Source organism: the organism of the source record quoted next, unplaced genomic scaffold (assembly GCF_019419815.1).
Source record: "Pyrus x bretschneideri cultivar Hongxiangsu unplaced genomic scaffold, Pyrus_bretschneideri_v1 Contig87, whole genome shotgun sequence".
In the NCBI taxonomy this organism is placed as follows: domain Eukaryota; kingdom Viridiplantae; phylum Streptophyta; class Magnoliopsida; order Rosales; family Rosaceae; genus Pyrus; species Pyrus x bretschneideri.
In genome coordinates this window covers 839,947-851,449 of record NW_025999828.1, presented here as the reverse complement: position 1 = coordinate 851,449, position 11,503 = coordinate 839,947, and the positions used below count along the sequence as shown (strand labels likewise).

Sequence of the window (11,503 nt, the reverse complement as noted above, 5' to 3'; positions counted from 1 at the left end):
TGATTCCTACTAGCAGTGGCAAATTCAAGATTCGAACATCAGGTGGTCCTAATTAAGGCACATTAGATGCTAGTTGGACGGCGAACTGAGACTTATGCATCTAAATGGGGTCTAGGCAAACTACCGAATTTAAGTAAGCTGACTCTATATCATATAAATAAGTGTCCTGTTAGATCCCACATCGCCTAGGGGAGAAGATCCTTTATACCTTATATGTACATGTCTACCCCCATATAGCACGAGGTCTTTTGGAAGCTCACTGGCTTTGGAGTTCATTGGAACTTCGAAGTTAAGCAAATTCGAGCGAGAGTAATCTCAGGATGGGTGATCCATTAGGAAATTCTCGTGTGAGTTCCTAGAAACAAAACCGTGAGGGCGTGGTCGAGGCCCAAAGCGGACAATATCGTGCTTCGGCGGAGTCGAGCACGAGATATGGTGGAGCCTGGGTTGGGATGTGACAATTTGGTATCAGAGCCAATCCTTGACCTAAAGTGTGCAGACGACGACGTTGGGCCCTAAGGGGGGTGGATTGTTAGATCCCACATCGCCCAAGGGAGAGGATTCTCTATGCCTTATGTGTACATGCCCACCTCTATATAGCACGAGGTCTTTTGGGAACTCACTGGCTTCGGAGTTCATCGGAACTCCGAAGTTAAGCGAATTCGCGTGAGAGCAATCCTAGGATGAGTGACCCATTGGGAAGTTCTCGTCTGAGTTCACAGAAATAGAATCATGAGGGCGTGGTCGGGGCCCAAAGTGGAAATTCTTGTGTGAGTTCCTAGAAACAAAACCGTGAAGGCGTGGTCGAGGCCTAAAGCGGACAATATCGTGCTTCGACGGAGTCGAGCTCGAGATGTGGTGGAGCCTGGGTTGGGATGAGACAATTTGGTATCAGAGCCAATCCTTGACCTAAAGTGTGCAGACGACGACGTCGGGCCCTAAGGGGGTTGGATTGTTAGATCCCACATCGCCCAGGGGAGAGGATCCTCTATGCCTTATGTGTACATGCTCACCTCCATATAGCACGAGGTCTTTTGGGAACTCACTGGCTTCGGAGTTCATCGGAACTCCGAAGTTAAGCGAATTCGCGCGAGAGCAATCCTAGGATGAGTGACCCATTGGGAAGTTCTCGTCTGAGTTCACAGAAATAGAATCGTGAGGGCGTGGTCGGGGCCCAAAGTGGATAATATCGTGCTACGGCAGAGTCAAGCCCGGGATGTGGTAGAGTCCATGCCAGGATGTGACATGTCTATTTACAATGAAAAAATATATACATACTTGGAGGGCAACATATAATATTCTCAAGAGATCCGAAAGTTACCAAAAAACCCCGACCCAACTCATGCACGGCCCAAATCGAATAAAACCCGCCCCAACCTCTCGAAATGAAGCAAACTCAATTCACGTCTCTCTCCCCCTCGTCTTTCGGCGAAAGAAAAACTCTCCGATTATTTCTACAGCGAGAGAAGAAAAGCTTCGTTGCCGCTGACAATCGCAACCCTTTCGGTACGTCCATTTTTCCTTAGGGTTTTTCAATTTGTTTGTTTATTGTTTGGATTCTTATCGATTTTATTCGTTGTCGAATATTTTACCCAGTTTTGGGATTTTAACTTTGAGAGGTTGAAGATTTCGATTTTCTTAATTTTTGGGTCGTTTCTGGTTTCTTGTTGGATTATTTTCTCAATCTCTTTTTACTCTCTAGTTAAACATGATTTGATATCCAGAAATTTGTAGTGTAATTTTTGTTGCCGATCTGCAAGTAAGCGTTCATGAAATCCACTTGTGTGATTTTCTCAATTTTAGGGCCAAGCATGGAAATATTACTGAATTGTTGAAATTTATGTGGTAAATTATTTTTGTTTGGCGTTTTTTTCAGACAAATTTTGGGGATATTTGGTGTAATACAATGGATTTTGATGTTTCTGTTATTCTGATTTTGCAGTGAAGCAATGGCAACACTGGACTCAGATGTTCCGATGATTCCCGCAGGCGAGGGTTCGAGCAGTGCAGGTCCTTCTTCGACCAAGAAGCCCAAGCGATTCGAGATCAAGAAGTGGAATGCTGTTGCTCTCTGGGCTTGGGGTAACCACTCTAAACCCTAACCCTAGTTCCTCTGGTTTGTTTGGAGTTTAATTTTGATTAATATGGTGTTTAAGCAGGTCACTGATGTTGTTTCGCCTTCTTGTGTGCAGATATTGTGGTTGATAACTGTGCCATTTGCAGGAATCATATCATGGATCTCTGTGAGCTTTTTGCTTTACTTTTTCATAGTTTGAATCTATTGTCTTGATGTCAGTCCTTTTCATATATTGATTGTTATTTTTTGTTTCGTCGTGAATAGGCATTGAGTGCCAAGCAAACCAGGCAAGTGCCACAAGCGAGGAGTGCACGGTTGCTTGGGGTAATCTTCTGCCTTCAAACCCTAGTTTTCTTAAGTTAATGCATATGCTATAGTTTAAGTCGGGTACTGATTTTTTTTTACCTTAAGTTAATGTGTATGTCCTTGATATAGACTCTGATTCCCACCATTTGTATTGGGTGCATGGATGATATGTCACCGTTGATAAGTATCTTATAAGTTCACTAGCATTTAATATTTTCAGTTATTAAAACATTGTCAATTTTTATGGATATCTGGTTGTTTCTTATTTTTTTCTCCATGTTTCTACCCCCAATACATTTTGCATAATTGGGAAGCATGTTCTTTGTATTTTTTATCTTTGAAGTCTAATAGGGAAGGATAAGAGCTCTGTCTTAAGATCATGCAAAGATGAAGGCTGACACTTTTCTAGGCGTGGTTAGTGCTTTTGTTAGGTGCTTAGATATAAAGAAACAAACGTGGAAACTCCTAGTTTTATTGGAAGGAAGATTCTTGTCTAATCAAAGGAAAAACAAAAGAGTTTGTTGAAGTGGCTTTGCGGAACTGTACATCATAATATCTCTAGCACTAGCTTGCTGAATTTATTTTTAGGCATTCTATGTGCCTTCAAAGCTTGTAGTTTATCATCTTTAGGACCAATACACAATTCATTCACCTTAAGATATTTGTTTGAAGCTGGCCTATTATGTCATATGTGACCTTACTGGCTAGTGCTTTAAATGGGTGTTCGTAGTGATGATTTCTCATATGGGCACTTCGGTTATCGTTTCTTATGGTTCTGAAAATAGTAAATTAGACATATTATCAGCATCTTTGTCTAAACGTCTTCTTTTTCTTTTCCTTTTTCTCATCTCTGTAGGGGTTTGTAACCATGCATTCCACTTCCACTGCATAAGTCGATGGCTCAAGACTCGACAAGTGTGCCCATTGGGTAAGATTTTTGCCTCACTCATCCCGTGCCTGTTCTTATATTACATATTCTTGTAATAGATATTTGCCTGTCTTTATGGGACGACGTCTTCTTTTCTTACTTTGGTTGTGGTTTTCTTGTCAATTCAGATAACAGCGAGTGGGAGTTTCAGAAGTATGGTCACTAGCACCTTAATGTGGCGGGTTGAACGTTCTGTGCACTTGCACCACCCGCACTATCAAGGAGGGTCTCCTCCTCATCCCCTCGTGTCCATCTTTAGTCATGCTTAATTTGTTATACTTTGTACCTTGTTATTTCAACCGTGCCGGTATATTTTTTTGTTAAGCATTCGGGTGCTCAAGTGTCTGATCTTGGATTGGATTCGTTAAGCATTCAACTACAAATTTTCAACTGTATGTCTTTTGTAGGCGTGGCTTTCTTTTGGATTAGCAGGTGTATGGTTTTCTCGTTGTGATCTTGTTCTTGGTTTTTCATCTGTAAAATTGGTTTCCATAACATTCGTAAGTATATGTGCTCTCGGGGACCAAAGATGGTCTCTTTCCTACCCGTAAGGACCTGGCTTGTATGGTGCTTGGGTTGTAATCGATGGAGCAAAGAATCGACAACACGGACATCTTTCAATCGAGCCAAGTTTGAACTATAACCGTAACACACTTGATACAGCCAAATGACACATTCGTCGGTATTTAAGAAACACAACAAAATACATGTTTACCTACAAGAAATGTCAAACTGTAACAAGTATTACTACTTGCGGCACCCGTCTTATGATCCCGACATGTAGGTATACCTTGTCTGAGCTCCGATAAGAAGCTCGACAAGTTTGGCTGCACAAACCAAAGATTTTGTATTTCAAGTATCAGATTATGTTTACCTCAAATACTCAGCTCGGAAAAGAAGCGAGACAACATAAAATGTAAACCAACCTGTTAGAAACCCAACAATAGGTACAGGTTCCAACACTTTCTCCGCGCTTTCGAGTTTTTGCCTGAAACGTTTGACAACAAAAATCACACCACAATGAGTTATTCTTAGAAAAACTTGCAAACTATCACTAAATTCAACTCTTGAGTAGTGGCATAGCACCTTACTAACGTCCACCCCCTACTTTAAATTTTCAATTTTTGCAAATTACTCAAGACAACCCCGTAAAAAATTGAATTGCCCAAATGCCACCAAAACTGCTAATTGACGCTGCCATCTCTCACGAACAAAAAGTATAGAAATTTGGGTTACTTTGGGTATATAACTGGTAGATGTTCGAACAGGGGTTTGAAACCAAACTTCTACTCAAGAGGATAGATGGGGCGATTCAAGTGAGATCCAATGTAGATCCAACTTTCTATTCACTCGTAGGATCCAGGCGGTCTTGAAGTGTTTTTTCTTGGAAAACAGATTGAGAGGGTAGGAAAACAAGGTGGTGGGGTTAGTTGTTCTAGGGTGGCAATAGCGCCAGTCATTACTTACAACTAGATATTGAAATTCACTATTACCTGGTATACTTGCTAAAAAATGGATCTCTCATGAGGTACAGTGCCCATAACAGCTTTCGTCTTTTAACCTGAATCCATGCCAGTATATAAAGAGAACCATTCAGCACCGAATCTCAAAGAAAACCGATTACTACACTTTCTTAAAAGGTCGATAAGATAAGTTTTCAAAATTGAGAAGGTAAGTGTTGGGAACCCTAACCTCGTTCTTTTCAGCGACAGAAAGATGAAAGTGCTGCTCTTTTGTACCATCCCTGGATGATTCAATTCGTGAAAGAATGCCCATCCCAGTGAAGTCAACAGCCAGAGAAAGAAACCAAGGAATCCATGAGCGAACTCCATACTTTCGAATAAATAACACATAGATAAGTGGTCTTGTTATAAATAGAGCTTCCCCAAACACATAAAAAGCCCCTCGAAGACTTTTTTTGGACAATAAGGTGGATAGGGTCAACTTCTCAACCAATGGAGCTGTAAGAAACAACATCTATATTGAAACTCGTCTAATTTGTACTTACATACGCTAATCAATAAATAAATTTTATACGAATAGTTACTTGGAGGCTCCATAATTGCTTGCTGGTGTTGAACCCTACGTAACCATACTGGTTCCGAAACCATCCTAGCATTTTCTCCAAATCTATTCAATGTGGATAGTGCTCTTCCTTCTAAATTCCATGAGTACTGTCCATGATTATTTCTTAAGTAACCAGGCCCAAGCTGCAATCCAGGCTTCGTAAAACCACCTATGTTACGTTGAGGAGTTGAAGCTTCCACATGCATTTCATCATTTGGTGTCTCTCCACCATGCAGCAGCATCTTATATCCATTATTCCGGAACAAAGCTAACCTAACTAGCACCCTGATGGATAATGAAATCCACAATGAGGCAACAGACAGAATCCTGTATGCAACAAATTCTTGAAAAACGAGTGACTTATGGCAAATAATAAATGATCCTTACTTCATAGCCTCCGTAATAGCAATGAAATTCCATTTTTTTTCATCACCAAAATACTGTTGACCCACAACTTCAACCAATGTTTCCAAATCTTTCAGTGCAGATATACACAACGCATACGGAAAAGAGTAACCCTCAGTAGAGCCAACATGCATTGAAGTAGGAGATGTAGCAATTATATGTTCATTGATAGCAGTTGTTATTCCCAACAGAGTAGTTACTGCAGAAAACATATTAAAAAAATATTAACAATTTTTGTATTACATGATATATACAGTCACAGAGATATAGTGAGGGAAAGAGACTTACAAAACGGTTTCAGATATTAGTTATCAAGCTATTCAATTGAAAAGATAAATGTTGGACAAATTGAACATGCTATTCCAACTTTAATATAATTGAAAACTTTTAAATGTACATTTCGATTCACTTGTTTTTTAATTCTGTAACTTTCCTTTGTTTTCTTATAAACCAAAATTACTTTCGTAAAATGTACAATTACTCCAGAGAGAACCACATAATCACTAACAGACGCAAAAGAATCCCTGCCAACTTCTAAGCTATAACAAGAAGTAGCCAAATGTTACCAAAATTTCAAAAAACCTGCTTCTGGTCCTATCTCCGATTCAGAAAACCGTTCAGGTAGAAGCCACGTGAGCCCCTGTACAAAGTTTTGAACATCCAGTTAAAATAACAAAATTGAAGGCCAATCATTCCATGCATTTTCACCAATTATGAGTTACGATTACTGATAAAGTTGAAGAAGAAAACCAAAAAGGGACTAACAGAAAAATATGAGTTTGCGACTTTGTGAGTATATTTCTTAATAATGAGTTATATATATTACTCCGAGAATCGGAAAAGTATATCCATATGCACTGCTAATATATAAGTATACAATTATAAATGTCAAATGTCAACAGCCATATGTCTATCAAAAAGGAAGAAATTAACTGTAAACAGAATATCAGCTAACACATAGCTCAAATTCAAATTTATAACACTATCAAGATTCCATTTTTATCAGAATTTCACCATTTTTAAGTTCATTGGAAACAACCAAATAGCACAAATCCAATTAACATGAAAAAAAGCACAAATTATCATAAAAATTGGTAATCATCAACAAATAAGGTGACAAAATTTAGAGAAACTGAGAGATCTCACATTGGCCAGAGACTCCAAGGAGTGCACATAGTCCCTGTTCTCCCTAACCCATGTCTTATAAGCCTCCATAGATTCAAAGACTCCTACTCAGCCCAAAACTTCCCTCAGAAAACCCTCCTACTCAGCTTTTGCGCGACTCGGACGAAACCCAGAATTCCAGAGAGGCAAAAGGAGAGGCCCTTTTGGATAATTTGGCTGTGGATTTTCTCGGCTGCTGAAATGCTGATGGTGAAGAAGTTGCAGAACGCAGAGAGTGACGGTTCGATGAGCGGTGGCTTTTCGGTTTTCTGCTGGATATAGTATTTTAACCTGGACCGTTGATTTGCCCAGATTTGTGATGCTGATGGGGTTCAAAATAGTGGACGGTGAAGATCTGGTGTCTGTTCCACTGTTCCACTTCTATGGCTGAGATCTTGGGTGCGATCAAGATTCTATAAGGTGGCAGAGCAAATGATCAAATAAATTGGATATGGTTTTTGCTCACCCCCAATGTTTTTTGAAGGATAGGATCATAGGATCTAGGTGATCAGACGGATATAAAAAAAGTAGGTGATGCCTCTTTGCTTTTAGGGTGGTGCAAGCCTCTTTTTTTTTCTTTTTTTTCTTTTTTTAAGAAAGAAGATTAAATTAAGGAGAAACCTCGAAGACACTCAAGGCCTCAAGAATCATACTCAATTACATACTAGTATTATAATATTTTTGAGAAGCCATATATTTGTTTTAATGCGAAGGGTTAAACATTTTTTAAAAGGTTTTACAAAGCTTCGTTTTTCTTGCCCAACTCACCTTTGTTTTTTGTCCTTCCAAAATTTTAGTAGCATAACTCTTGTAACGACGAGGATTGTTGGCAAAAGCCGTAATGTAAAAGATTGTTGTCTAATCATTACTTTACTTTCGATCTAATCATTACTTTATTTTTACTGCACATTTATTTATATTTTAACATCACGTGTAAATAAGTTTAATACTACTCAAATGTGCACTCTAGAATTAGTCTATCACCTTCCAATCACAACTCAATTTGAGTGTCAAGGTAAATATTCTGAGTTGAAGTATGCCAGTCAGTTTGCTATCCCGAGTCCAATCTTATACACCTAAATTTGCCTCTATGTGGCCTATCTTAGCTTTCGACACGTGTCCACAATAACTTTAATTTTAAATAAAAATAATAATAAACAAAAAGAAAAATTGATAAAAAGAGCTTCAATACTTTGAATTTTAACAAAAAATTATATACTAACTTTATTTAATGGTTAAGACAAAACTCAATATCAAATCAACTCAATAAAACTGGCCCAAACAAAGTAATTTATCAAATTTCTGAGTTTACCCTTAACGTGAGTTTTGGCCCTAACGTTACACCCTAATTGTTGCTTTAGTGCCGTGGTTTTCAACTCCATGGCTTTTTTCAACTCACAGCAAGAAAACCATGAAAACCTTGTTTTTCAAGTCCATGGTTTTTTCTTATATCTCAAATTCATTTTTTTCCTTTTTTTTTTTTTTGCTTGATCTTATGTTTGATGGAGATGTTGAATGCAAGGTGGCTCGATAAGGTTACTTGGGTTTCTCCTCTAAAGTTTCTTAAAACTCCTCAACATCACAAATTTTTCGAAATTGCTCGAAATCAATCGGCAACACAGCCATCATCCTTCATCTGCACCGAATGCCCTTCTAATTACTAAAAATGCAATTGATGGCCAATACCAAGTAATAGGTGTAATCAAATTATACATTTTGTGTGGAATTAACATATTTCATAGAAGGAGGAGGCAAGAAAAACGAGACCTGGGAAAGGAGAGCTTGCCTTGGCGTCGTGGAGAAGAAGCTGATGAGGGAGTATGTGAGATTGAGACATGGCTTGTTGTCGCCGAGCTTGATTTGAGCAAAGTAGAAGAGCCAGAGGTGTGTAACCCCACAAAACCCTTTATTTGTTTATGGCACACAGAGAATCAAGCTCATCAAATTATGTATCTTTGCAATTTGTAAAATTGAAAGCCCCTACATAAAAACCGTAAATTAATAGAGCATTCAAGCAAATTACTAAAAGATACACATCCTACACTTTAACATTAGAGTAAAAATTATTTACTTATTTGTCTAGCATATGAGCGTGTTGCATTTGTAATTGAAAAAACAATTAATTATAATTCAAAAGAATCATATTATTAAGGGAAATTTGCATCAATGACTAGTTTAAGAAATAGTGATAATATCAATGTTCAGTTTCAGAAATAGTGTGGTAGCCATATTTATTTTTAGAAATAATGCACTACCCGTGTTTAGTTTCAGAAATAGTTAGTTTCAAAAATAGTGCACTATTCGTGTTTAGTTTCAGATTTAGTGCAGTAACTGTGTTTAATTTCAGAAATAGTGTAGTACTCATGTTTAGTTTCAAAATAGTGTAGTACTCGTGTTTAGTTTTAGAAATAGTATAGTATTCATGTTAGTTTCAGAAATAGTACATTTCATAAATAGTGTAGTACTGTGTTCATGTTCACAAATAGTATATTACCAGTGTTTAGTTTCAGAAATAGTACATTCCATAAATAGTGTAGTACCGTGTTCATGTTCATAAATAGTATATTACCAGTGTTTAGTTTCAGAAATAGTCTGTTTCATAAATAGTGTATTACCCGTATTCAGTTTTCAGAAATAGTTTGTGTTTAGTTTTAGAAATAGTGATAATACTAATATTTAGTTTCAGAAATAATGTAATATTTGTGTTCAGCTTAAATAATAGTAATAATATTAGTGTTTAGTTTAAAAAATAATAATAATACCATATTTAGTTCTAGAAGTAGTGAATGTTTGGTAGTATTTTCATTTGATTGTCACGTTTCACTCTAATTGAATATTTTGTATAATAAGGCCCCCACATAAGCTTTACATATATATTTTTTCATATATTGAGGGCACTAATCGAACAAAAAAAATATTTATTCACCCAAAATTGCACATATTCTTGGTTCAATAATATAATTTCTTCCTAATTCAAACAACTAGCCACTGGTCAAGAGACCCTTCTCAATTTAATTCCTCTCATTTCGCTTACTAGTTTATAAACTAGTAAATGAGCAATTCTTACATCTCATTTTAGTTCCTCTAATTTCATTTACAAATTTTTATGCACGCCATAAATGTGGTTGAAGCTACTCTCAAGTTTCATCACCCCAAAATTGAAAGACATAACCTGGGCCAATTAAAAGATATAATCAATTGTCACTCGGTACTATGGTCTGGTGGTATTCCTCTTCACTTGAAAGTGAGAGATCTTTGGTTTGAATCTCGTGGATGGCGAATTCGATACCAAATTAGGCGACCCATTATGTGGCTTAGCCGAACTCCCCTTCCTCTTAGTGTAAAAATATCGATATACTCAATAACAAAACATAATCAATTCAATTTTAATTATATATAATTAACATTCAGCAAGTAAAAGAGTATATGGCTGTGGAGGAGACAAAGGAGGAATATGTAACTGAGCTTGATTGGCTTCGTCAGTCCAATTTAATTAGTATAAATATCATATAAGATGGGAAGGAAAGGACTTCTCACATGTCACATCACACACATTCAAACCAAAAAATTGCAAACTTTCTACTGCCTCGACGAGCCACGTGTATTTCTACTTCCTCCATCAATTCCCATTAGATTTCACCATTAAAATAATTTAAAGAAAATAAAATTTAATATAAAATAATATTTTCTCTCTCTTCATCTACCTTTCTCGCTCTCAAAATATCATGAATTGAGAAGACTTTTTGCTGGTTGACGGACAAATGGAGAGGAATTGGACTGATGGACGAAATTGAGCTTCCGTCAGGGGCATAGGCTGGAAAGAATAAACAATTGTTTTGCACGTGAGCTTGTTTTCTTCTTATGAGTTTTAGTTTTTGTTCTTATTACATTGTATTGTGTCATTTTCATTAAATTTTAGACCCATAAATTAAATATAAATTTAAAAAGGAAGATAATTTAAAACTAAAATTGGTGCTCCCATTCCCATTTCATGAGGATTTGGATTCATACCCTAGCTGTCGTGAAAACATTATTATCAGACTTTGAACCCATAAAAAAAAAACAAAAACAAAATCATGAAATCTCTTCTTTGATGATGAGGTCTGCAATGATTGGATGAAATAGGTAATACCCATGGTAAACAAGGATTGAAAAAAAATATGACACCAGGCATAGGCAATACCCATCGTATTGAAATAGTTTGTTTGATTCGAAAACTAAACTGACAAAACTAACAAGATTCTGAAGAACTAAATTTAATCATCCTGCAGATATGAACAGTAATATAGGGTTTTATTTTGCTTACCTAATGAAGATTTAAGAGACTAATAAGTAATAGCTTGATTCATTGTAGGGGCATTAGAATTTTGTATCAATCCAAGGCATGGAGTTGCATACCTCATCGGCAAAGAGGAAGATGGAGGCTACGAATTAATGGAGTTCATGCTTATAGGGTTTCTTCCCTTTAAATTTTTTATTTCATTTCCTTATAGATTTTATATTTTTTTTCAGTTTTATTTTATTTTTAATATTAGTTAAAATCCACATAAGCTTCT

The 11,503-nt window shown here is 36.9% G+C and overlaps 2 protein-coding genes across 4 annotated transcripts; one reads left to right on the top strand and one right to left on the bottom strand.

The window, feature by feature from the left end:
• Positions 1 to 1,360: 1,360 nt before the first annotated feature.
• LOC103942118 (RING-box protein 1a) lies at positions 1,361 to 3,701 on the top strand. The gene is made up of 6 exons (XM_009352328.3): positions 1,361 to 1,506; positions 1,943 to 2,082; positions 2,193 to 2,243; positions 2,342 to 2,401; positions 3,240 to 3,311; positions 3,440 to 3,701. Exons 2-6 carry the CDS (start codon positions 1,950 to 1,952, stop codon positions 3,475 to 3,477), a joined length of 354 nt encoding a protein of 117 aa, XP_009350603.2. The 5' UTR covers positions 1,361 to 1,506; positions 1,943 to 1,949; the 3' UTR covers positions 3,478 to 3,701.
• A 223-nt stretch (positions 3,702 to 3,924) lies between these two features.
• On the bottom strand, positions 3,925 to 7,303 carry LOC103942116 (peroxisome biogenesis protein 16-like). 3 transcript variants are annotated; one of them, XM_009352327.3, is made up of 8 exons: positions 6,930 to 7,303; positions 6,366 to 6,423; positions 5,766 to 5,982; positions 5,359 to 5,663; positions 5,004 to 5,272; positions 4,805 to 4,872; positions 4,238 to 4,299; positions 3,925 to 4,138 (listed from the first exon to the last, which is right to left on the bottom strand). In XM_009352327.3, exons 1-8 carry the CDS (start codon positions 6,996 to 6,998, stop codon positions 4,077 to 4,079), a joined length of 1,110 nt encoding a protein of 369 aa, XP_009350602.2. In that variant the 5' UTR covers positions 6,999 to 7,303; the 3' UTR covers positions 3,925 to 4,076. The 3 variants fall into 3 exon arrangements, with proteins under 3 accessions (XP_009350602.2, XP_048432213.1, XP_048432214.1); XM_048576256.1 differs by having other exon boundaries at positions 6,350 to 6,423; positions 6,930 to 7,020; XM_048576257.1 differs by lacking the exon at positions 6,366 to 6,423 and having other exon boundaries at positions 6,930 to 7,298.
• Positions 7,304 to 11,503: the final 4,200 nt, after the last annotated feature.